Source organism: Lepus europaeus, chromosome 23, assembly GCF_033115175.1.
Source record: "Lepus europaeus isolate LE1 chromosome 23, mLepTim1.pri, whole genome shotgun sequence".
Classification (NCBI taxonomy): Eukaryota; Metazoa; Chordata; class Mammalia; order Lagomorpha; family Leporidae; genus Lepus; species Lepus europaeus.
This window is the reverse complement of record NC_084849.1, coordinates 28,357,839-28,384,159: the sequence shown is the minus strand read 5'-3', so window position 1 is coordinate 28,384,159 and position 26,321 is coordinate 28,357,839. Positions and strand designations below refer to the sequence as shown.

Here is a 26,321-nt window from a genome sequence, read left to right as displayed (position 1 = left end):
TGAGACCACCAACCGGCAGGCAGGGCAGCAGGTCCTTTTGCACTTGCTCCTGAGCTGAATGGTGGACACCTGTCCCCCCACCCCCACCCCACCCCAGCCTCCGCTCAGAGCCTGCCCCTACCCCAGATGGCACTGTGTGCCTGGGGTACCCAGGAGCTATCACCAGGCCAGCCCCAGAGCTGCAATAGGGGCTCTCAGAGAGGTTGGGTGGAAGCCCGGCCGACAGCCCGGACCCCAGCCCTACAGGCAAGGCTGCTGTCCCAGCTCTCAGGTGCGTCCACTGAGCAGGTGCAGGGGGAGGTGCGGGCAGTGGGGCGGGGCGGGGAGCGCCAGCTGGCAGTCACAGGGGTCTCCTGGAAGAAAAGAGTAGAGGACCCTGATGAAGAGAAGGGAGAGAGAGCAAATAAGGCCAGAGCATCCTCAATCCAGCCTGGGCCCGCGGGCGGGGCGGGGCGGGCCGGGGTCTGAGCCCCAACCTTGCACAGGCAGAGCAGCAGCGGGTGGGGGTGAGCTGGGGGCCTTGGCTGCTGAGCCGGCCCCCCCTTCCTCTCCTCCTCCCCTGGGCTCCTGGCACCCAGGCCGCCCCCAGGCCATCTGGCTGCACCAGCAAGCTCCCCACTCCCTCCCCCATCCCGCGGCGCTCCCTCCTCCCCTCCCAGGCCCTGCCTGTGGGGAGCGGGGAGGCCTCCCTTTTTCCTGGGGAGCCTCCTGCCCCGCTTCCTGGCCCCTCCTGTTTCTCTTGCTTCCTCAGGGGCCAGGCCCGTGGGAAAGTGTCGGGTGTATTTTTACCTCTGCCGAATGCCCTGTTTCCAAGTGCATGAGGTATGCGTGTGCGCACGTGTGTGTCCCGCTCTGCCAGTGCCTGCTTGCTTGTGCGTGTGCGGCATGTGTGTGCAGGGGCGTGCACGCCCACTGGGGCCCACACCTGGGGGTGCGGTGCAGTCTAAGTGTGGAAGGGCCTGAGGTCATGGGTCTCAACCCGCCCCCTGCAGCTGTGGGGGCAGGGGCCTCCCAGAACCCCATCCCCCCAAGCCTCCTCCCTGGGGCTGCCCCAAGCCACATGGGGGCTGGGGTAGAAGACACCAAGGCAGAGGTCCCCATAAAGGCAGCCACGCTGCACCCACCCGTGGGTCTCTGCCCAGCCTTCCCTGAAGCCAGCAGGCTGGTGGCTGGGGGAGGGGTGGGGAGCCGTGGCGTGGCCTCCTGGGTGTCACTCCGGGAGCTGACCTCAGCCCGAGACACGTGGCCAGCTAACTCCCCTTCCCCTGCGGTTGCCGGTCCTGTGGCCTTGACTGGGGTGGGAGGGAGCTTCAGTCCCCCTCAGCACCCACCCACCAGCAGCACCCCCATGGCCCAGAGCCTAGAGCTTAAGAAAAGAGCTCTTTATTCCACGTCGTCCGATATTTTTACACAAGTAAAATAAAATGCATATCTCTATATACCGCGGTGTGGGTGGGGAGGCAGCGTTCTGGAACAAATGCCGCCCTCCCAAACCCTGTAAACATGGTGGCGCGGGGGAGGGGCGGCTGGGCGGGTGCTGGCTGGCTGGCTGCGGCGGCGTGGACGGAGACCCCCTATGTACAACCCACCCCCGCGCTGCTGAGGTCCTGGCTCAGCACGCCCCGAGCACCGTCCACAGCACCAGCGCGGCCAGCCCGAGGCCCAGAGGCGCCAGGCCGCAGGCCAGGGCCGGCGCGGTGCCCGCGCCCTCTGCGTCGCCGCCGCCGCCGCCGCCGCCGCCCCCCGCGCCCGCCTGGGGGCCCAGGCGGCACTGGCTGCGGGTGCGGTTCTTGCGGGAGCAGCCGGGCCTCCGGGGGCGTGGGCCTGCGGTGGGGAGCCCCGGGGACTCGGCAGAGCTGGGCGCGGTCCCAAAGGGGGAGTCGTTGATCTGCCTGGGGCGCGAGCCGTTGGCCGCTGGCGGATGCGGCGGCGGGGGGCTGTCTCCGGGGGGCGCCCGGCCCTTGAGCGCGTTGCCGGCCGAGGCGGGGCTCCCGGCCTCCAAGACCGAGGCCTTGGCGGCGCCGTCCGGCTGGCAGCACTTGGGCAGCGCCGGCGGGCCCTCGTCGGCGGGCGCGCCCGTGCGCATGGGGCGGTGGGGCCCGGCGGCGGCCGTGGCGACGCAGCCTTCCAGGTCGCTGGCGGTCAGCCGTTTGAGATCGCGGCCAGCCAGGCGCGCGGGCAGGCTGCAGGGCAGCTCGGACGAGGACCCGCGGAACTGCCGCAGCCAGGCCCAGAGCGGGCGCGCGCGGCAGTCACACACCCAGGGGTTGTCATTGAGCCGTAGGTACTGCAGCGCCCGCAGCGGCGCCAGGGCCTCGGCGGGCAGCGCCGACAGGTTGTTGGCGAACAGGTAGAGCGTCATGAGCCGGCCGAGGTCGCGGAAGGCGTGCGGGTGCACGCGGGCCACGCGGTTCTGGTGCAGCAGGAGCCGGTCGAGGCTGTGCAGGCCGCGGAAGGCGCGCTCGGGCACGCTGGGGATGCGGTTGCCATGCAGGAAGAGGTGCGTGAGGTTGCCCAGGTCGCGGAAGGTGTCGTCAGGCAGCGCCTGCAGCCCGTTGTCCTGCAGGTAGAGGTACTGCAGGGCCGCCAGGCCGCGGAACAGGCCCGGCGCCAGCTCCTGCAGCCCGCAGCGGTCCAGGTGCAGCGTGTGCAGGCGGCTCAGGCCCTGGAACGTGGCGGGGTCCACGGCGCGCAGCTGCGCGTTGTCGCTCAGGTCCAGCTGCTCCAGGAGGGCCAGGCCGGCGAAGGCGGCCGCGTCGAGCCGGGCCAGCGCGTTCGAGTGCAGCCACAGGATGGTGAGGTTGCGGCAGGCGCTGAAGCCCGCGGCGGGCACCTGTGCAATGCGGTTGCCGTGCAGGAAGATGCGCTGGCTGGCGGCCGGGATGCCGGGGGGCACGGCCAGCAGGCCCTGCTGGGGGCAGCTCGTTGTCACCTTGGGCTCATTGTAGCATACGCAGGCGCCTGGGCATGGCGCCGCCACCCGCCAGGCCTGCAGCCACAGCACCCACGCCAGCAGCCGGCTCCCTGCGGGCAGACAAAGCACGGTGAGCAGGCAGGGGTCCCTTGGGAGAGAGGTGGAGGGTCCTGTCGGAGCCACGTGGCTCACGTGTGGAAGCCATGTTTGGGGATCCCACCCACCCTACCTGATGCACGCGCGTGCACACACACACAGGTAGGTGTGCCAGCTGCACGCACCCCCCCGAGCAGGGGGAATCCTGCTAGGTCACCCACAGACCCCACTTGGAAGACGCTCGGGATGGGTCTTATGCCTGCAGACAGCACGGCGGGGCTCCTGGGAACAGAGCCCCGTGGGCCCAGCTCCTGGCTCCTGCAGGAGGGGAGGGGCTGCAGCCCAAGGGGGGCAGGGGCCCTGCAGCAGGACCCTGTGGATGTGGGCCTGGGGAGGGGGAGGCAGTGCTTACGGAAGCAGCTGCAGCCCCCAGCAGCTCTCTGTCTGCCTGCGGCACTCACCAGAGGCCAGGGCTGCCCCAGGAGCAAGAGCTGAGGGCAGAGGGGCCCTGGGGTGGGGGGGGGGAGGAGGAGGAGAGAGGGGAGGGGAAGAGGGGAAGAGGGGAAGCCTCTCCTCTCCCTGGCCTCATTCTCTGCTGTCTTCTCCCTGGGGGAGGAGTTCGTGCCTCTCCAGCCAATCCCTGCACGCCCCAGCTGCTCTCCCCAAGCAGGGACAGCCTGCACCTCTCCTCCTCTTCCTCCAAGGGGCTCCCCATCACCAGACCTCACCTCACCAGCAAGGCCCACACCCCAGGGGCACGCTTCAGCTATGAGACCTCCCCCCACCTTTGAATGCTGGGGTTCTTGCTGCTTTCAGTTAATTAAAATGTGAATCCCCCCCTGCCACCCGCCACCCCGAGGGTTGTGGCTTATCAGCTCACACTTGAGTTATTGGCTAACACCTGCATTGACAACTAACACCTGCATTGACAGCTAACACCTTCCTTGGCAGCTAACTCAAAGCAGGATTCTGCAGACTGGAGGGGGTCGGTGAAGAGCTGGTGTTGGAGCCCAGAGGGAGGAAGGGGAGGACCAGGGGCCAGCTTCTCCCACGCCCACTAACTGACACCTCCCCCAGCCCCCCCCACGCAATGGGTCCCCTATGTCTGAGCCCCTGCAAGCCTGGTGTGCAGAGTGGTCACCAGGTGTGGGTACATGCCTACAATCTGTGCCCAGGTCCTGGGAGCAGCTCCCCCCTGGGGGGGGCCTCCTCTGCCGGCCCCACCCCCAGCAGCTGTGCAGGAAAAGGCCCCCGGGACTTCTGTTCAAACTGCTAGTAACCCTCCTGCCCTGTTACGCCCCTCCCTGCCAGGGAAAGTAGGTCTGACCAGGGTCCTTCCCCGCTGTCACTGAGGAGGATCCAAGCTATGGCTGAAGGAAGACCTGGGTGGGGGACAGTGGAGCCCACCTGAGCAGCCCACGCCCCGCCTCCGACCGAGACACGTGGTGACCACACCTGCCATACCGCCATGTGTCCTGTGGATGGCTCCAGGCCTTGAACTTAGCCAGCGGCTGTTGGGGGCAGCTGACTCCACGGAGCAGTGCTCACCAGCCTGGGCCCTGCTGCAGGGTTGGGAGGGGTGGGGGTGGATGCTCTGGGGTCTCCGTCCGGGGCTGGGGTGGTGGCTCTGGGCGCTCAGGCTTGGTTCCGTTCCCGGCTTTGCCAACTTCTGAGGGTTCCCGGGGTGGGCTCCCCTTGGCAGCTGCTGCAGCCGCCACAATAATTGGCTCCGGCCCGGGGCCCCCTTGGGGCTTGCCCGCTGGTCTCCATGGCAACCCTTCCGCTGCTGGGCGAGCAGGAGGGGGCATCTCTCTAGGATAATGATCCAACCCAACTGGGAGGCCTGGGTTCAGATTCCAGGCAGGGCCCCGGTGGGGGGCGGGGGCGGTGGGGACCCAGGTGGGCGGTGGGAGGCCATCCCTTGACCCCCACACCCAGGGGCTGGACCTGGGACTGCCCCGACTTCTTGCCTCCTGTTGTGGGATGCACCCCTCCTCCCACAGAAAAGCCCGCTCTGCCCCCCCCCTTGGTTTCTGCAGCCCCCAGGGGCCACAGGTCCCTGTCACACGCCCCCCACTCCACCCTGGCTCAGCAGGAAGCCCTGTCCTCTGTCGGAGCCCAGGGTGCGGCCTCCCCTGAGTCCCCTCCCCCATTTGCCTAGTCTCATCCAGGGGCCGCAGTGAACCCGGCCTGGCCCCAGCTCTCACGGGGAGAAATCGCTCAGAGCAACTGCCCCCTCCACGCTGCTCTCCGGCCTCGCCCAGCCCTGCAGCCACCCCTACACCAAGCCGGCCTGGGGGGGGGGGGTGTTGAGCCTCCTGAGGCTCCCAAAGTAGCTCCCCCGTCCCCAGCACACTGTACCGCCTCCATTGCTATCTCTGGAATGTGTGTGTGGATGGGGCTGGGCCCTGGCTCAGGAGCCCGCCGTGGGCATCAAGGCCACGGGGGGGGGGGGGGGGGGGCAGCCAGCCTGCCTAGCAGTCCTGGGACTTCCCAAGGAGGGGCATGTGGCCAGGCAGTCTGGGCAAGCACAGGACCACCCGGCCAGGGGCCCCGAGGCTGGCCGACACTGCTCTCTGCCTTTTCCCTCCCCCCCCCCCCACCCCAAGGGGAAGGAGTCAAGGGCTGCAGGCGGCCCAGCTGGGCCATCCAGGTTTGGACCACACTCAGGTTTCACCGCGGGAGCAGGGAGTGGGCAGGAGAGGAGGGCGGGGCAGAGGGGAGGGGGTGGAGCCAGGTAAGGGTGGGAGGCCTCCCAGCAGCACAGGAGCTAGTGGACAGCCGGTGCTGAGGTCAGCAGCTCCCCTCCCTCCCTCGCTCGCTGGCTCACTCGGCAGCCACATCCGGGATTGCGCCTTAAGTGTCTTCCCCGGCCAGCCCCAGGGAGAGGCCTCTGCCCGCCTTCTCCCCCCCGCCCGCCCCCACCGACAGCACCAGGCCAGTGGCCCCAGTGCTCTGGCTCCCACCTCCCCCCACCCCGTCCCCTGTCTTGCAAGGGGCTGCGGAAACCCCCACCCCACCAGGTGGGTACAAGAACGGATGAGTCAGCACCAAGGAGAGCCACTTGTCCCTGTGGACAAGGAGCTTTACAAATCAGGAAACTGAGGCAGCGAGTGGCCAAGCCCTGCCTTGTCCCCAGCCCGAGCCGGTCCAGGGGCGGGGTGTGGAGCCGCAGGGGCGCTGCGGGCGGTGGCCGCCTGCCTCTGCCGTCATGGGTGCTGGGAGGTGACTCCCAGCTCTGAGCTGCTGCGCCTCCTCTCCTCTCCCCCCCCCCCCTCAGCCTGAGGTTGGGGCCGGGACGTGGTCAGCTGGGGGATTTCTCAGACACACAGCCATGTCCCCGTGAAGTGGCCGCCGCCGCCGTCACAGACCACAGCTCAGCATACCCAGGCCAGAAATAGCTCCGGTGGGGGCGGAGGGGCCGGGAGGCCCCAGCCTCGGAGGGTCAGGGCCCCCCTCCCTGCGGCTGCCCACCACTGATTCACCCCTCCCCCGCCCATCTGTCCCCTCAGCCTCCCCGGCTTCTCACATGCACCCCCCCTTCCCTCCCTCCCTCGGGCCTGTCCTTGGGCCCACAGACACGTGCAGGCCGCCTGCCTTCCATGGCGTTTCCGGTGCTCTTCCTGGGCTCTGGGAGCTGGGAGCAGGAGGGGTGGGGGGGCCGGGGGTGTCAGTGCATTCCCAGGAGGCCCTGCGTCCCCTGCCGCCAGGGCCAGGGCAAGGGGAGACCAGGTCCTTACCAATGCAAAGTCACCCCCAGTGTCTGGAGGGCCCCTGGACCCAGCTGCACGCAGTGGGGAAACTGAGGCACGGCATGGGCAGAGACCTGGCCAAAGTCACGGAGTGACAAGGGCCCTGCTTCCGGACTGCCCTTGGGTGCGCCCTCAGCCCCTGGTGCCCGTCTGTCCTGCCCCACGGCACCCAGCTCACCCATGACAGCAGCCCGTACAGGCACTTGTGGATCCTGGATCTGCGTCCCGCCTTGGTCTGCTACTGGATTTCCCCAGGGGCTCAAGTTTACAGACCCATTTTACAGATGGGGAAAAATGAGGTTTGCTGGGAGGTGGGGGGCGGGGAAGGAAGCCACCTGCTGACAACCCCAGTGAGGGGCACTCAGTGAAAGACCTCGCTGGGCAGCAGAGGGCTGGCCCCTACCCTGTCACCCCACCTCTAACCGGAGCCGTATTTCTCAAAGCAAAGTTTCCAGCACCCTAAGAGGGCCACCCTGCCTGGGCTCTTCTCACATCAAAGTCATTGAGGCTGGTAAAGGGTGGGGTGGTCAGGGACCCCCGGGGGAGGGGTGGGAGGAGCCGGCTGCTCAGTGAGCCTCACTCCTTTCCCTAGCGAGGAGCCAGGTGGTCCCCTGCTCCCTGTGGGAGGGGGGCCCACAGGTGGCCACCTTGCTGCCCAGAGGGGCCACAGAGGCCTGCGCTGGCCCCGGATGCTGGGGAGAAGCCCAAGAGCCACCGCCAGTGTGAGGAGGGGCCTGTCCCTTCCCCACCTGATGCTCACCTCCCCAGGCCCCCCATGATGCCAGCACCCAGGGGACTCCGCCAGCATCCCTCGCCCTCCTGGGCACTCCGTCAAGCTGTCAACACACACCCACTGCCTAATCTCGTGGAGAAATCGGTCTCGTGATAGGGGGGATGTGTGTGTGTTCATCGCGGGCCTGCAGCTAATTCAATCCAGTGGTCAGCACAGGCTCGGGTCCCCAGGGAGGTGGGGTGGAGGGGCTGGACTGGCCCCACCGTCACCTGCCCACCTGACTCTGCCCAGGTGTCCCATGGTGCTGGGCGCTGCCCTGCCTTGGGCCCCACATCCTCTCCCAGGTCTGAGCCCCAGCCCCCTGTGTGGTCCCCTGGGATTCTGGCCATCAGTAGAGGTGCAGGAGCGCAATGTGTGTGATCAGGGTGCACACGGTGCCTTAGCCTTGGACCGCTTGGGGGTGGGGGTGGGGCGGGGCCTGGGGCAGGGAGGCACAGGTGTGCCAAGCAGTTGGGGGCTGCCGGGACCAGGAGCCGAGGCCAGGCAGAGGGTCTGCTCTCCACTGCAGTGGGAAGAAGACGCCGGCCTGTTCTGGCACTCTCGGCACTTGTACAACATGACCGACAAGGCAGGCGGGCGGCCTCTGCCCAGGCAGTGTCTATTATGCGACAAAAAGACACAGGGGAGAGTGATCCGCCTGTCCGGCCTCTCGACAGCCTGGTGGTCAGCAGAGGAGCTGCGCTGTCCCAGCACAGCCCAGCACAGCCCAGCATTCCCACCCCCACCCTGCAAACCCTCCTGACCCGTGTCTACCCTGGGACCTGCAGGGCAATTTGAAACGGCCGGGGGGCGGCACGCCTGGTGAGATGGAGACCCTGGGGGGGGGGCAGTGGCACCAGGAGCTTTTGGGGAAATCAAGAGGCAGCCACGGGGCTCCTCAGCCCCGTGAGATGCCCCCACTGGAGCTGCCTCCAACCAAAGCCAGAGCAGACCCCTCCCCATCAGAGCCAAGAGGCCCCTGGTGCCTCCTGTCCTGCCGGCACCGGGCAGCCAGCCATCAGTCTGCAGCAGCACCTGTGCCCACGGCTGCACCTGCTGTCCCAAGATCTGGGTGGGGTCAGTATCTCATGGGGGCTGGGGGTGGGTGCGAGCAGAGAAATTCCAAAGAAAAGCACTTATTTTGCCTGACAGGTTCACACGCAAACAGGCATGAGAGGATAAGTTAAAAACACAGAGAGGGCAACAGGGACAGGGTCCCCAGGCCGGGGAGGAGGTGCCGAGTGGCAGATGACAGTGGTCAGCGGCGAGGGATGGGGGCAGGGGACCCAGTCTCTGGGGATGGCTTCACTGAGGCAGAGGGAGTCTGGGGGCCGCGGCGCCGCCACCCTCATCCAGCCAGCTCCAGGGACCCTGCAGTGGCACTGGCCAGGCCCCACCAAGGGGCCTGTGAAGCCGCACCAGCTGTAAAGGACTAAAACGGGTCTTCACAGCTAAAAACAAGCAGATGGAAGACGGGGTCCAGGAGAGTCGAGAGGTGCGAAGTACACGCCTCCTTAAAGTGGGCCGCCCTCCACCACCCCAGCTGGCCTCACGCCCGCTTGCTCCTGCAGACCCACAGCCTGGAACGTGAAGGGAAAGGGGACAGTGGAGGCTTTTGCTGGCCTCATGATGATCAAGGTCATTGTCACCATCACCACCCTTATCACCCACATTCTCACCACCACCATCATCCTCACCATGACCCTCACCCTCACCACCATCACCCTTCCATCACCACCACCATCTTCACCATCGCCCTCACCTTTACCATCACCACCACCATCATCCTTACCGTGATCATTATCACCACCACCATCTTCATCTTCACCATCACCATCTTCACCATCACCATCAACACCCCTCTATCACCACGACTACCATCTTCACCATCCTCACCCTCATTATTACCACCATCATCCTTGCCACGGTCATCGTTATCACCACCACCATCATCTTCATCCTCACCATCATCCTCGTCTTCATTACCACCATCATCCTTACCATGACCATCATCACCACCATCTTCACCATCATCGCCCTCATCACCACCACCATTATCTCTAACAACCATCATTATCACATCTTCATCATCTTCATTTTCACCATCATCATCCTTACCATCATCACCACTACCATCTTCACCATCCTCACCCTCACCACCACCACCACCATCATCATCCTCACCGTCACTCTTCCATCACCACCACCACCATCATTATCACACCAGCCGCACTCAAACCCCTTGCACCTAGGGCACCCTTGGGCTGAACTTGGTGCCACCTGTTCTACAGATAGCTTCACACAAGGGCAGAGATGGGTGAGTGGCAGGCCAGTGCAAGTGGACACCAGACGTCCCCGGGCTAAGGCTTGGCCCAAGGATGTCCCATCTGGCACTGGTACCTGGAGGCAGGGCTTCTTTGATGAGTAAAATCTATCTCCTAGGGTGGTCCTACTGGTCCGCCTCTGAGTCTGGCCCCATACTACTAAGGTAGAGACACCAGCGGCTCAGTACTTAACTCCCCCAGGGCCCCAGAGATGCCGCTAAGCCTGGAAACCCCACCAAGCACGCCCTGGGGCCTGGTTGCTGTGTCACACCTGGTGCCCACAGGTCACACCATGCTAGCTCCATCTCAGGCAAGGAGCCCACCTCTGCCCTGGCAGACTCAAGGCCACTCTGGACTGGCTCTGCATTTGTCCAGGGGGTGCTGCAGGCTAGAGCCTGGCTGCCAACCTTCCCCAAGCTGTTTCCCTGCCACCTGCCCCCATCCCAGCCTTCGCAGACAAAGGAGGCTCACAGACTGGTGCAGAGCCCAGAGAATCTCAGGGAGCAGGGAGGCTCACTTCGCAGGAGACCCCCCCGCCCCACGTCAGGTGGCTGGAGTGTCCCAGGCAATGCTGATGGTGGCACACCCAACCCAGAGACAGAGCCATCTGTGTTACAGCCAGGATGGCAGTGACAGAGAGGACACTGCATGAGGGGCAGGGAGCAGGGTGACAGCCCAGAATGGCAAGCCCTCGCTCAGCAAAGCTCCGACCAGCTTCCCTCCTAAGGGTGACCAGAACACCAGCAACCACCAGGAAAAGGCACCCACGCAGAAGAGGGGCAGACCTGAGAAGAGGTGGCATCCTCCCAGGGGTGGAAGGGGATTTACATCCAAAACAGGGTGCTATGAGCAAGGAGCTGTCAGAGAACACGAAAGAAGACCTGGAAATTAAAAATAGAATCGCTAAAATTAAAAAAAAAATCAATAGAAGACTTGGGGAAACAAGGTCAAGAGACTCTTACGAACAGAAAACAAGAGCGCGAGAAAGGATGAATGAGAGGAGGCAATGCAGGCTGGTGGTCTGTCTTAGGAGTTGCGGAGAGAGAAAAAACAGAGGGAAAAAGTTCCAGAGAAAGTCACTCACAGCCAAGGGCCAGGGAGCTCACGGTGAGGACACAGGGCCTCTGCGAATCGAGAGCAGAGGAGGAGAAGCTGATTACAAACAAACGGTGCAAGGTGGCCCTGGGTGAGACTGAGAAAATGAAACGGCCTCAAACCACTAGCAATGGGGAACGCTGGGTCCAGCCAACCCAGCCTCAACAAGCTTGCAAACCCGAGATTCATCACTCTGCTCTCCTTGAGGTAACTGGCATTGTGCTTCAACAAAGTCAAGAATGCCAACCCAGAGAGAAAAAACACGGGGCCTCATAGGTGATAGAGGGAAGCCATGGGGTAACAGGATAAGGGCAGGGTGGGGTGGAAAATGAGAGACCCAACAGAAATCCCAATGTGGGGAAGAGAAGCATCCAAGAAAAAACCAAAGGCAACTATAAACCCCGGGAAAAAACAAAAGGCCGTGTGTGTGAGAGAGGCAAGGTCACCAGAATCACTCCCCCTCCACCCCATGGCACGGTGATGGAGAGCACCTCTGTGACCTGGGTTGGAAAACACAGCCTGGAGATTGAAATGAAGGCGGCAGTATAGCCATGCCGTGCAGCCAGGGGCTGCAGTATAGGAACCTGAGAAATGTGAAGTTTCCCATTGGTAGAGCCAAGGAGGGGACAGGGGCTATGGCAGCTGCCTCCAGGAACCACCAGGGCAGAGTAAGTCAATCTTGAGACCACCCACTTAGGACTGGCTGTGGGGTCTTAACCTTTGTGAGAGACTGTTGACCCAAATGTTGTGGCTATAAAAACAACTGCTGAGTTTGCACTGAAATCTCAGTAATAAATAGAGCGCGCACATCTTCCAGGGGGTGGACACAAACGTGGGCTGTGGCAGTGGGTGCCTCCGAGGAGCTGCAGGAGACAGAGGGGGCTGCTGAGGGGTGCGGAAGCACCAGAGGGGTGCCTGGCATCTGGTGCCCGCGTTCTGCGGCCCCCCGCTCAGCTGAGGGTAGCGGAGGATTTATCTAGGTCTCCCAGGACGCTCTGGGTGCTCAGATCCAGAGTCCTCTGCAGCCCAGACACTCGAACAGACAGCCTCTGCCCTAAAAACCCAGCTCCGTGCTTGAGCCTTTCACTGCTGGCCATGCGGTCCATCCCCCTCCCCCACATCCACCTGCCCCACACCACGGGCCCGCCTCACTGTCACAGGCCCCACCTCCCATTCATGGACAAGTGCCCCGTCCCACATAGTGCCTGAACAGTCAAATTCCACCCCACCCCGGGCGGGGGCAGGGGCTGGGGTATGGGTTTGGCAAAGCTCGGATCCCACGTTGGAGTGCCACGGTTCTGTCCCTGGCTCCAGCTCCCGACTCCAGCTCCCTGCTAATGCAGACCCTGGAGGCAGTGGTGATGGCTCAAGTACTTGGGTCTCTGCCACTCACATGGAAGATCCCGATGGAGGGCCTGACTCTGAGCTTCTGGCCCGGCCCTGGGCGTTGCAGGCATTTAGGGAGTGAGCCAGTGGAGCCAGTAGGAGCGCTCGCTCTCTCTCTCTCTCTCTCATAAATCTAGCAGGGGCCACCTTGGCCTGGAGTTGGGATCTGCCACCCCTGGGCCCTGTTCCTCCCTCGGCTGAAGGCATGCAGGCCCCTGCAGCCAAGCCAACAGCAGCAGGCAGGCCAGGGTGCCGGGAATAAGTAATTGCTCTTTTATTAACACGTGATAAATTATTCCTATATGATCGTGTGTGATAACTCCTCCTTATTTTAAATCCATTTGGGTTGGAAATACTCAGCGGTTTCTCACCTGTGCCAGTGGGAGGCCCTGGGAGCCGCTGAGGCCGCCTCCTGGCAGAGGAGGGTCAGCGTCTCTCACAGCACCAGTGCCCACGGCCGGGCCACTGGGGGGCCCTGGTGTCCCCCGCAGGGGGTTGGGGCCACCCTGACCTTTACACCTCCTCACCCCTGAGAGGACACAGCCGACAGTCAGCTGGCCTCTCTGCTCAGGTCACCCCGGGGTTGTTCACCAGGTCCTAACCCCATAGGCCCCCTCACCCCGCACCTGCTCCTAGCTGGAAGGCCAGGGAGGCCTGGTGATGGGCGCCCAGCAGGTGCTTCCTCCCCGGAGGTCACGAGAACCCGATCCACACCCCGCCAACCACTTTAGGGTTTCTGCAGTGGCAGCACACACCCCTGATGCTGCCCAGTGGACTCGGGGTGGGACCGCAGCAGCCCGTGTCTCTCCAGACTCATGGGGCAAAGCCCTTCCCTCCGGGGAGTGGCGTTTCAAGGAGGAAGTAGGTGGGGCTCAGGCAGGAAAACTGGGGACGAGAAGACCCAGTCAGATTGCTGGAGCACCACGCGGCTCACCCAGGGCAGGTGTGGGCTGGGTGCCCAGGAAGGGCCCGCTCCCCATGGGTCTCTCCCCATGCAAGTGTCCCCTGTCCCCAGGAACCACTGCCACTCTCCCCCTACACAGGCGACAGCCCCACCTCCAAGGTCAAGTTACAACCAGTCAGGTGGGCACCCTTCCTCAGGGGGCTCCTCTCCCCCCCGAGACCCCTGCCCTCCACCCCTCGGAAGGCAGGATCACTCCCAACCCTCCCCCACCCACACCTCAGCCTCACCCCGGCTGTGTCATCTCAGACCTGCAGGAGCCTGGCTGGGGTCAGGGCCACAAGCTCCCACCTTGGGGGGACTGGGGAGTGGCCTCTCAGCAGAGCACTCCCCTCTAGGGGGCGTCAGATGTCCGTGCCCTTGCCTCTGTGACCCTGGCTGCAGGCATTGGGGAGGGGGCCCCGTGGGGTGTGTGTATGTGTGCCCCTCCCCCCCGCCTACCCACTTCAGTGGTTCCCCCCCCCCCCCCGCCTCCGCTCTGGCTGGGCAGGCAGGCGGTGAGGAACTGAGTCCATTAGGGCCACCATCTGTCTCGGCCGTGACGGGTCCTGGCGGTGACATCCGGGGAGCTACGTCCATGGAATATCTTTATGGGGAAGAGTTTTTCTTTGGCCAATTTTCGAGCAGCAAGCTAGACACTTGTCACACCTGTCCCTGCGTCAGCCCTCTGCCTGACACAAATTGGGGCCGAGGCAGGGAGATGAAAGACAGGCCCGGACATGGCCCAGTGTGCAGGGGCCACGTGCCAGGCCATGGGGGGGCACGCAGCCGCAGGCGGGCCTCCCGCTGGCCCGTGGAGGGCGGGGCACAAGTACCTCCCTCCCCCATCCTCCGCTCCCCTGCCCAGGGCCTGCTGGGGGGCTCACTCCACTCTCTCCCCTGGAGCAGGGGCTATCCTGGGACTTGGTAGCTGAGTGCTACCCCCACCCCCAGCCAGCAGCTCCTCTTTAAGACCTGGGGTGAGATCTTAAAGGATCTCACAGTCCTTTCCACGCCCCCCCCCACTTCTGCTGGCATCTCTCTCCTGGGCACCTCCTAGAACCTTGCTGTGGGGTGGGCAGGGGAACAGGGGGTGGTCTTGGGGCCTGAGGACATCACAAGACCCTCTCGTCCCCCTATAGCCCAGCACAGGGCTGGCCTGGAATGACCGCCAGGATGGACTTGCCCAGGGGGGTGCTTCTCCCACGGCGAGGACCTGCCCAGGGCTTGCCCGCTGGCACGCAATCCTGCTACTTCCTCTGGTGGCCCAGCCTGGAAATTCTGCTTCCAGCCAAATCTTTTGGGAGGGGGGCAGGTGTTTGCAGCGGTGAGGGATGGGGAGGGGGAGGTCACAGCCAGGGGTGCAGGTGGCATGGCAGAGGATCAGGCAGGACCGGGATAGCCAGTCCCTCCCATGGCACCCTGAGACCAGCGCACAGTGCACCTGCGACAGGTGCCTCTGAGAAGCAAAGGATCGGGCATCTGGGGGGGACCTCACCTGAGCAGTGGGCAGCGCCCCCTCCCTGGACCTGGACCCCCAGCCTTCAGTGACACCTGGGCAGCGGACCAACACTTCCCTGCCTCTCCTTAGGCGCTGGGCACCCTTCGGACCGGAGGGGAGAGGTGGCTCTGGATGGGGAGTCCTCTATGCCCCTCCGGCTCCGCATGGACTCCGGCTCAGCGAGCACCCTCCTGGCCACACCTGCCTGCCTGGGTTCCAGCCTGGGGCCCCCAGGGCAGTGTCAGGCCTGGAACTGGGGGGCAGTACCTCAACGCCAGACTCCACCTTCTCAACACGCACAGGACGCAGCCAGCCTGGAGCCCCTGGGCAGAGCAGCCCTTCTGCCAACTGGTCTGCACCTGCCACACCTGCACGGGGTGGCCGGGGAGGTCCCCACACCTGCATGGGGTGGCCGGGGAGGTCCCCTCACTGTGCTGGGCTCCTCGTACCCTGGTGCCAGTCAGGGCTGTTTGGGGGCCATGGAGACGGCGAGGCAGGCACAGGTGCCAGGCACTGGGGACCTGGGGGTCATGGGGCTCCCCCCATCCCTGCCCTACACCAAGGGTGGAAGACAGGGTTCTGACATGAGACCTCAGGCCCAGCCCAGGAGTGGCCCGGGAACATCCAGGGGAGCTCAGAGCCTGGGTGCAGGGTGGGATGGCGGGCAGGAACTGGGTGGCGTGGGTGTCAGTGGCCGTGGGCCCAGGAGTGGGTTGGTCCCTCCACGATAGATGAAGGGAGCCAGGGAGCAAGGTAGCCTGGACACTGCACTTGCCCTTGGGGATGGGTGGGGGAAGGAGGCCAGGACCCTGGGGCCTGGATGTCGTCAGATAGGCTGAAATGGGGGGTGGGGAGCTCCCAGATGGGAGTGGGAGCAGCCTCGGGAGCCTGAGACCCCACCCCACCCAGCCACGCAGGCTCTGTGCCCCGTGGGGAGGCACTCATCACTTACCAACAGAACCCTGGGACAGAGCGCCGGCCCAGAGGTGGGGGACTGGCCAGGCTGGGCGTGGCGTGGGAGCTGGGGGCTGGGCATTCCTAGCTGGCCTTGAACCCTCCTCTGCCTTCTTCCATGTCCTCTTTGCTGTGAACCTACTGTGTGCATGGGTGGGGCGGTTTGTTCCAGGCCCTGGGGCTGCCATGGGTGCCGTGGGGCCGCCCCTACTCCCCGAGAGTCCCACACCCCACACTCCGAGGACTGGGAACGCCTTCCCACCCACGAGGGCACTCGTCCGGGCAACACCACCACCTCTGGTCAACAGCCGTGGATTACAGATGAGGCCTTCGGTGGCTGAGGGAAGGGCAGCACTGCCCAAGGTCACACAGCAAGCCGGTACTGCAAGGCCGATCCCCACGGCTGCCCAGGCCCGAGGGAGGAGGGGACTTCTGGCAGGTCCTCGAGCCGGGGCCCCATCTGGGCCCTGGCAGGAGGCAAAATAAAAAGCAACATTCCGTCAAGGTCACGGCAGCCAGGACAGATCCAGGTGCTGGGGACCCAGGCGAGCCAGGGGCAATCTGGGAGGGCTCCCAGGAGGAGGCGAAGGGCCTGAAGCCCTGCCCTGGCTTGAGCCCCTGGCGGCTGACCCCACCCTCCCACTCCACCCCTCTCAGCCCTCCACCCCCCACCAGCATTCCAGCCCCTTCCTCGGCAGGCCCCTCGCCCAGTTTCAGCCTCGGCCTGACATTTCCCGTGACATTTGCTGTAAAGAAATAGAGTTATAAACCCAAAGGTTAAATTTGCACATTGCTCGGTGCTGCCGGGAGAAGCCGTGGTCCCTCCACCCACGGGGTGTCCCGTGCGTGCGTACGTACGTGTGTGCGTGCCGGGACCTGTGTGGGACGGCCCACCCAGCCCAGGGCCCCAGGGATCCAGCCCCCAAGGGACCTCAGCTGCCAATCTCCCAACCAGCTCCCTGGACACACCGTGGGAGAGGGTGCTGCCCACCCTGCTCCCAGCCCAAGGGGCCCCCAGCCGCCCTGTGTTGGCAAAGGAGCTCCGTTAGCACCGCTTAACTCAGAAAAACCACAAAGCCCTTGTTCAATACCCACCAACAGGCCGCAGAGCTGCGACTCCAAGGAGCCCCGAGGCGTGGAAACGCCAGGTGCCCAGGGGCACGCCGGGCAGGCTAGGTCAGGCCCTATCACCCCACGTCCCAGGGCTCTCCTTCGAATGGGGCTCGGGACTCCCCTGCCTCGGCATACCTGCAACCTTCACCTTTCAGCTCCCCCGCCCCGGTCTGGCTACCCTGGGAACATCCTCGGGGCCAGGGGTACCTCCATCAGATGGGACCCAGTGAACCCGCAGTGCCCCTACCCATCCCCCACCCAGCCCCGGCAGGACAGGGAGGCAGGGCTCACGTGGAGACAGGAAGAACGCACTAGATGAGGCCAGAGGCTGGGAGGAGCGGGCCGGAGGGAGCTGGCCAGGGTGCCAGCTGGCGTCCCGGTCACCACCCACTCCATCACCCACCGGGCCAACTGGGAGGGCAGTGGGGTCAGGCCCTGCTGCTGCCTCCTGGGCAAAGGGCTCTAGGGGGCAGGAGGTGCCTCTGCCTGGGGTAGCGGTGGGATGTATCCACCCCTCGGGGTCTTCCAAGGATGAGGGTCCACGTGCACCAGCCGACAAACCCATGATGCTAGAGAACACGCAAACTGTTTTAAAACACAGCGACAAAAGCAGCACACACACACACACACATACCCGGCGTCGTGGGACCCAGCCAGGCCCACGTGCTCCAGGGTGGTATGAGGGGGTGCAGCATGGTGGGAGGAGAGGGGGAGGGGCCAGCGTGGACAACACCAGTCTCCCAGCCAGACTTCCTTAGACAGACAGCAGGGATGACACCCCTCCCCATGCCTGGCGCCTGAGGGGTGGGGGCAGTGAATGAATGAGTAGCTTTGAGCAAACACAGTCGCTGGCTGGGATCTGGCCGTGGGGAGGATGCCCGTGACCTTGGCCGGGCTGTGGGTGCAGTCAGACCACAGGCAGGGAGGCTGAGGGGTGTAGACGCTAGGAGGGCTTGTGTGGGAGCTGGAGAGGCAGGCAGGTGGCCAGCAGGTCTTGGTCTGGCTCCTACAGACATGGCTGTGGGTGGCCAGGGAGGGTAGGGCTGGGGCGGGAAGGGGGTGGAGGAATGGACTTCAGTGACTAGGCATATAGCCAGGTGCCAGGAGCCTCGCACAGGGCCAGGGTGGGGGCTCGCCTGCTCACACTCACACACACACACACACACTGGGATGCACAAGCTGAAGCTTCCCTCGCCTGCTTGTGGGGCCTTTCCTCCTTCCTCCCTGCACCCACCCACCCTGTGTTGCACCGGTTGCCACGGGCGCCCATGCCACAAGGCCAGGCCTCCAGGGCCAGGTGGGCAGTGAGGATGGGCTATTGCCTGACAAGGACGGGAAGGCAAGGCCAAGACTTGGACGGCTGGGCAGGGGGGTGGGGACACCAGCAGACAACCCCCCAGGCCTCTCCACCAGCTGCTGGGAGCCCCTCACCCCCCTCGCCCAGTCCTCCAGTAAGGCAGGCCCCGGCCCTCAGCTTTCCAGGGCTGGACCGCGGCTGGGCCAGACTTCCCCTCCCACCTCTTGGGGACCACAGGAAGAGGGCTGGTTCTGATTGAACCCTGGTACCACTGGGAAACTGAGGCTCAGCTGATGGGGGCAGGCCCCCTGCTGGTGAGGGGCAGAGCAAGGGGCTGCCCCAGCTTGGGAAACACCCCCCCAACCCCTCTCTGCATCCCCCAGCCCTCCCGCCCCCACGTGCCTGGGGCCTGCCTCTGTGGGCTCTTCCTGCCCCGTCTGCAAACGGGTCCCGTCACAGGACCCCGCCCCCCAACCTACTTAACTCCTAGCACAGCCTGCAAGGGTGACCTGCAGGTGAGGGGACGCTGGCTGGGGAGGGGTGGGTGGGTGAGGCAGGGAATGTGGTCCCCTCACTGCAGCGTGAGGGGAGTCACCAGCACCACTCCCCCCGTCACCCGATGCCAGCCTAGTGGCCACCCACTCAGCACCCTGCACAATACCTGAGGCAGGTGAGGCTGCCACGGAACCAGGCGAGCTGGCAGAGGCGGGGCCTCCCTGAGGTCACACCGGGTCAGCTGCCCCCAGCCGGCCTGACGCGCAGTGGCCGCCAGCGGTCCAGGGTCTGCCCTGGCTGTCACAGTGCGAATCTCAGGGGTGGAAATTGGTCTTCTCTATCCACATGGGATCCAGCCCCCACCCTGCCCTCCTGCCCCGCGCCCCAGGACACAATGGCCCCAGCACTTTTGGGGAGACCCTGCATCTCACGCCCTGGGCTGGGGATCCCTAACAAGCCCCGGACACACATTCCTGGGGATTCTGCTCCAGATCCCGGCGGAAGCCGACCACAGGCTGCCTGGACACACACAGGGACCTGCACTCCAAGGCAGAGACATATGCCAGTGCACCTGCGGGCGCACACACACACACAGAGCAAGCTCCACCTGCACACAAAAGCCTCAAGGGTTGCGATGGCCAGAAGCCCCGGACGGGTGGGGCGGAGCGGTTTCCAGCCCCTCCGTAGCCCTGGCTGCCCACGCCAGCATGTGGGCGTGAGAGTGGGAGTGGGTCTCGCTAAGAGCCCCAGCATGTGCCAAGCATGGAGACCGCGGCAGGCGTGCTGCGTGGCACACGCATGTATGCGTGTGCATGGCTGTGGGCGTGCAGGTGGGGGCGATCACACAAATATGCACCCCCCCCCGGGAGTCCCGCGTGTGTGTGTGCACCTAGAGTGCCCGTGCATGTGCACACTGGGGCCCGGCTTGGCATGTGTGTGCAAGTGTGCAGCCCCGTGTAGCCACGTGCACGTGCAAGAAAACGTGTGTGCAGCCTGCGGCACCACTGTGGACATCAGCAGGGCAGGCAGGGCTGGGCACCTGGGAGCCCACTCCAAGCAGGGCCCCAGCCACCCCTCCCTTCCCAGCCCACCCTCCCGGCCCCCGCTGCAGGGACTGCATACCCGGTGGGGGAGGGGGTCTCACCAAGTCTGCCAGGGAGGGGTTGCTGCCAGCCCCCGCCTGGAGCCCCCCACCCCAGCCGCAGGAACCCTCCAGCGCTGATGGAGGGGGCTCGCCCACTCCTCTCACAGGGTGGGGTGCAGCACTGGGGCGGCCCCGTCCTCCACGCCCTCTGCTGCCGCCAACACCCCCACCCATCCCGCTGCGGCCCGACCCCGGAGAAGCGCGAGGGTCTGAGCCGCGCGTCCTGAGCCTGGTGGGGGAAGAGGCACCTGACGGCGCCCCCTCCCCACGCCACCCACCTCCGCGCGGCACCCACATTTCTGCAACCCCCCCGCCCATTAACCCCTTCGCGGCCGGGGCGCTCCGAAGCCCGACCCCGCCCTTCGAACCCGCAGCCCCCAACCCGGACCCGGACCCTGGCTTCCAGGACCCCCAGACCCGCCGCCCGGCCCCCGCCGGCGCCGGCAACTTTCCCGGGAAGCTGCAACTTTCCGTGCGGCCGCCGGCGGCTCCGCCCTCCCGGGGCCGGGCGCCCGCGGCCCCAGCCCGGCGCGCCACTGCGGTGGCCCCTCTCGGCAGCCCCGCGACCCCCCCCCCCCCGGCCGCGGCAGCCCCGCACGGGTCCCTGCGGCGCCCCCAGCCCTGCCGGCCCGGGCGCGGCGCGGCACGGCACGGCGCGGCGCGGACACTCACCTCTGGCCGACGCCCTCTTCATCTTAGGGGTCGGGTGGGGCGCGTCGGGACCCAAAGTCGCTTCGGGGCGCGCGCCCGTCTCCCCGCGGCCGGGTCCGCATCCAGGCGCCGCCGCTCCGGCCCGGCCCCGGCCCGGCCGCGGGACGAGGCTCGGCGCGCTCCGCTGCGCTCCGCTGCGCTCCGCCCGGCTGGGCTCGGCTGGGCTCGCGGGCCGCGGCGCGCAGGGCGAGGGCGGCGGCGGCGGCGGCGGCGGCGCGGGCCGGCGGCGGATGAATGTTTTATGGGATCATGTGGTTCGACGCGCGGGGAGGAAGCCGCGCGGCACCCGCGCCGCCGCCCGGGCCGGGGCGGGGCGGGGCGGGCCGGGGCGGGGCCTCGCGGTGGGGGCGGGGCGCTCACCTGGGCGCGGGCGCAGGTGCCCGGCGGGGGCGCGCGGCGCGCGGCGCGGGGCCGGCCGGGGGTGCGGGAGGCGCTCGGCCCGCCCGGAGAGCACGGGCGCCGCGCGGCCCCAGACAAAGGCGGCGCATTCGTGAACAGGCGGCGGCCCCTGCAGGCGGTCGCGGGGATGGCGGCGCGGAGCAGGCGGGCGGGGGCGCGGGCTGCAGGGCGTGGCAGCGCGCGGGGTGGGGAGGAGGGCGGCCGGTTTTCTCCGTGGGCCCTGGCTGCCTGGCCCGCCCTCTCCTTCCTTGCAGGCGCCGAGTCCTGGAGTCACCCCCCGTAGCCCCATTTTTCAGTAATAAAACTTGAGGCTCAAAGTTGGTGAGCCCACACCCCTTGGGGGAGGGGCTCTGTTTACCATCCTGGATAAGGGGCTCAGGTCGGGTCCCCTCACCCAAGGCTGCCCCCAAGCCCTCCTGCTGAGTTCCCTTCTACCAATCCAGCCCCTGCTGTGGGGCGCGAGGACCAAGTGACACCCCCCACCCCATGCACACATGCGCAGGTGTCTCCTGTCTCTTATATGCCCCAGAATCCACCTAGCTCCACGCGTGTGTCCCTGAGTGTATCCATGTGCCTTCAGCTCACCGCCAGGCCAGTGTCACTGTGCGTCCTTAGCCCCCAGGGCCCCTGCGACTCCAATCCCCTTGGGTGGGTGGACACTTCGTGGGTGGCCCCTTGGGTGTGTGGACACTCACAGTCACCTTTCCAGTGGGTTCTGGGGGGACACCAGGCCAGCCCTTGAAGGGCCTCAGTGAATTCTCCCCTAGCCACAGGGGAGATTCCCACTCATTACACAGAGGCGGGTCCTGAGACCAAGCTCAGGGAGCCTGCCTTCGGTGGCATTTCAGAGGACATGTCCTTGCGGTGTAGCTCATGGGTGGCCTTGAATATTTGTGACCCAGAGCTGAAGACTGTGACCCTGACTTCAGACCGCTCAGAATCCCCACCGCGAGCGCACACACACACACACACAGAGCAGAGGCGGCACCTTGGCCTGCAGCACCCAGGAGAGGCCCAGTACACACACACACACCTGCTGCTGTTACAGTATCTGTTCTGGGGCAAGGGGTGGGCCGTGGGAGGGGGGAGTGGGGAGGCGGAGCAGCCGTGGAAGCTTCTGGCACTGGTGCCCTCTCGGGCAGCCAAGGCTTGGCTGCTCCTGGCTGTTCTGGGCTGGGGCCTGGGCTTTGCACCTGCCCACAGGTCTGTGCTGTGGGAGCTGGGCCCAGGCCTGCAGTCAGCACCTTGGCCAGCGCCCTTCTCAGCGGGAGGCTGTGGCTGCGGCTGCCATAGCTTCTTAGCCTGTGGGTGGGTGTGGGCCGGTGCTGAGGGGTTCACACGGGGGGTGGGGGGCCAGATGGAGAGCTGAGCAGGGCTGGTGGCTGGTCAGTCTTTGTCCAGCAGGATATAGCTCTCTCCCCAGGCTGGGGGACCTGGTGGGGAGGGGGATCTGGTCAGGGGCCCATGGCAAAGACTGAAAGGGCCCGTAGGGAGGGCTTGGCAGGGGCACAATCAGCCCTAAAGGTGACCCCCTGGGGGAGGAGCCAGACAGCCTGTAGGAGTGGGGTGGGGACTGCCTGGCTGCCCTCCGCCCCATCAGAAAATCTCTGCTGATCAGTTTCCAGGGAGCCCCAGCCGGGTGGCAAAGATGACAGTTTGGGACACACTGCTCTCAGCTGCTGAGCTTCCTGGACTGGTGGCCCTGGGGGTTAGGAGCCTGCAGACAGCTGTGCCCTCACAGCCAAACAGACCTTTCATACTCTGCATGGGTGGGACCCACGGAGCCACTCGGGGATCTGCCTGAACTGCTCTCTGCCCCTAGACCCCACAAGGCAAAGGGCACAGCCTCCCACCAGCTCTCAGCTCACCACACTCCATGGGGGGGGGTGCTGGGACTGTCTTACTTGCCCCCCTACTGCACCTCCCCAAAGACTCAGCTTTTGTGAACAGCATTTTAAAGGGCCCTACGTGGCTGTGTGGCCTCAGCTCAGCTCCTTGGCCTCTCTGAGCTCGGCAAAGCCTGGGGATGAATGAATACCACCGCCAAAGTTCCTCTGTCTGCCTCTCCTGTCCCTCTTAAAGACTGTGCAGGATTTTTGTCAGACCTCCAGGTCACCCATGGAATGCAGCATGGAACAAGGTGGCCGGCCCTTCATTGTGGCTGGCTTCCTGGGCTGATGGGGATGGCCCAGCCTCTTTCTGGGGCCTTCCTTTGCTTGCAAGGGCTGTAGGCACCTGTTTCTAGCTCGGAGAGTCCTGGCCTGGCTGTGCCTGGCATTCCAGCCCTCGGTGCCTTCCAGAGGGTGGGTGAGAATTGGGTTTTTGCTGCAGAGTGTGGGCCAGCTCGAAGGTCATGCACCTGGCGCAGAGGGGTGCCGGTGGGCCCCACCCTTCCTGGCACTCTGAGAGGGTAGCTGGGTGCTGGGGGGGGGCACCTGCCTGCCATCTGCTGTCACCACGGAGGGCGGCCGTGTGCCCATGGTGGAGAGGACTCTGTGCCAGGCCTGCAAGTGCACCATTCCATTCAGTCCTAAGACAGGGGTGACGTGGCTGCTGCCACCCATTTCCTGGACGGGAGTTGAGGGGGATCCATGTCCCAGCAGCCCCTCCCCGGCCACCCTTCACCTACAGCCCCTGCTTCCTCCAGAAGCCCCTCACCATCTCCCCAATGTGTCCTGTCACCACACCCCTGGGGAGACGCCCACCCTGACAAGTCCTTCTGCCCAACTTTGCTGCATGCTAAGCCATAATTAAGCTGTGTCTTCATCTCTTATTCATCAAAGCCTCACCCAGCAGCACCCGGGGCTGGTGCTGGGAAGGGGCTGACAGCCCGACCCCTGGCAGTGTCCCTGAGCATCCCATGGGGTCTGCCTGCCTCCGGATGCTTCCAATCTCTGCAGGCACCCTACTGGGCACGCCCCTGCCAGGCCCAAGGCGCTTCCCACGTCTGGGGTATGCATTGCACAGTGGCAGCCCCGTCCCTCCCTTCCCCCTCCAGGACTGGCCTCTGTGTCTTTGTTCAGAGTGGGAGGCTGAGCTGGGAGCAGGGAGAAGAAATCAAGCCAATTGGGACATGCACCTGCTGGCACCTGGGCACCAAGACTGGGCTTACCCCTTCTTCTGGCTCCCAGGAGGAAGTGTGAGTCCCCAGGGCTCCTGGGTCACTCTGGTGGTGGCCAGCAGGTGCAGCTGAGTTGGTGGCCTCTGTCTGGGCAGGAGCTGAGGTCCCAAAGTCTGGTACAGGGGCTGAGCTCCAGGGGGTGGGGTCCCCCAAATCTACTCCTCTCCCACTCCTACAGAGACTGGATTATTCCAGAGCTACCCACCTGGCACTGACAGCTGAATTGGGAGCAGCCATTCACATCAGGGGCCCAGCAGGTGCACATAACTACGTTGCGATGTGGGGGCACCTGCTAAGGGGCTGCTGCTCGTTGTGTGTCCACTGCTGGGATGCTCTGGTGGTCGGTGCCCAGCCTTGCTGCAACCATTCCCAAAAAAGCCAATCCTGATGTGGTGCTCACTGGTCCTACCCAAAGTCTCTTGTCCTGCTTTTTTTTTTTAACAGGCAGAGTGGACAGTGAGAGAGAGAGAGAGACAGAGAGAAAGGTCTTCCTTTACTGTTGGTTCACCCTCCAATGGCCACTGTGGCCGGCACACCACGCTGATCCGAAGCCAGGAGCCAGGTGCTTCTCCTGGTCTCCCATGCGGGTGCAGGGCCCAAGCACCTGGGCCATCCTCCACTGCCTTCCCGGGCCACAGCAGAGAGCTGGCCTGGAAGAGGGGCAACCGGGACAGAATCCAGCTCCCCAACCAGGACTAGAACCCGGTGTGCCAGCGCCGCAAGGCGGAGGACTAGCCTGTTAAGCCTCAGCGCCGGCCTCTTGTCCTGCTTTTTAGCACCCCTCACTGCCTTCATCTGCTCTCTTCCTCAGTCTTTTAAGGCACTCGGCAAACATTCTGCGAGGCCAGCTCCTATACCTCTGCTGGAACCCTACTCCCCTTGTCCCCACAGTCCCAAGCAGGAGGGCTCAGCCAGTGGACCCAGAACAAAGGATGCATCTGGTGCCTCTCTGGCACCAGGGAGACTTAAACCAAGCCCCCAGGTTCTCTGCCCGCTCCCCCAGCAGGAGGCTGTGCACCCCAAGAGCCATGGGACAAAGGAGCTGTGCAGGGTGGGGGCCTCCACCCTTTGCCTAAGCTGATTCTGGACGGAGACTCACCTGATTCCTGCCCGAGGTCAGAGTGGAGGTCAGTCCTGGGGACCACAGCCTCACCTGTGCACAGGGCCCTGTTGCCTGCCTGCTTGGAGGGAGGCTCAGGGGTGTGTGGGCGGCGCCTGGCGTGAGCGGGGGGCTCTGGGGAGGCTGCAACAGCAGGCAGGGGTATTTTTAGCCAGGCTTCCTGCTGGCAGTCCAGGCTGGCCAAGATCTGCTGCCAGTCTTGGAGACACTTTTCCCAGCGCATGTCCACATCCAGGGGCTACCACCACACACCCGACAGCCCATCGAGCCGAGGCCCTTCCAAGAGGCTGGCCACATCGGGAGCTGAGCCTGGCGTCTGGGGAAGAGAAGCCTGGGCACCCAGCCGTAGGCTGCCGAGTCCCGGGTCCCAGGCTCCCGGCCGCCACTCTCACCCGCTGGCCAAGGGTTGGATTCCTGGGAGGCTCTGACTGATGGCCAGGCTCCAGGTTTTGGGCCGAGTATCTGCCTCCCGCCTGCCTAGAGAGCTCTCTCAACTGTGCAGCTCAGCAGAGCAGCCTGAGCCTCGCTGCCTTAGGCGCCTTTCCTGGATGCACCTGCCCTGTACTGCCCAGCTGCTCTGGCCGGTGGGTCTTTCCAGCTGGTTCTACAGGGCCAGGCCCACTCTTCCGAGATGTGTGTGTGTGTGTGTGCGGAGGGGCCCACACCTGGGCTTGCACAGCCTGCCTAGTGGGGCCAGGATTTCCGTCTTTTCCTAACCAATGTCCAGCACCCTGGACAGTGCAGCACCTGTGTTGAGTACGCTGCTGCTCGCGTGGTCTAGGCCCAAGGGGTCCAGGCCCACGTGATGGAATCTAGATGATATCCCAGGCTTGCAGCCATGCAGCTTGCCCCCGGCTGAGGTCCTGACCACTTGTTCTGGAAGTAATTGCAGCCCTGAAGTTCTGATCCTCACACATGTTGTATGAGGGCTCTTGAAAAGTTCGTGGGAAATTTGAATTAAGACACGTTTATTGGGGCAAAAGTGGCATCTCACTTGAGCAGCAGTTCCAGTCCTGGCTGCTCCACTTGCTACTCAGCTTCTGGCTAAGGCACTTGGGAAGGCAATGGAAGATGGCCCAAGTGTCTGGACCCCTGCCACCCACACAGGAGACCCCAGTGGAGTTCCAGGCCCAGCACTGACCATTGTGGCCACTTGGGCAGTGACCAGAGGATGGGAGATCTCTTTT

General features: G+C 64.8%; 1 protein-coding gene across 1 annotated transcript; it reads right to left on the bottom strand.

Annotated features, from left to right (window-relative positions):
- Positions 1-1,612: 1,612 nt before the first annotated feature.
- Positions 1,613-20,539, bottom strand: RTN4R (reticulon 4 receptor). Its single transcript, XM_062182618.1, has 2 exons — positions 20,456-20,539; positions 1,613-3,024 (listed from the first exon to the last, which is right to left on the bottom strand). Exons 1-2 carry the CDS (start codon positions 20,475-20,477, stop codon positions 1,613-1,615), a joined length of 1,434 nt encoding a protein of 477 aa, XP_062038602.1. The 5' UTR covers positions 20,478-20,539.
- Positions 20,540-26,321: the final 5,782 nt, after the last annotated feature.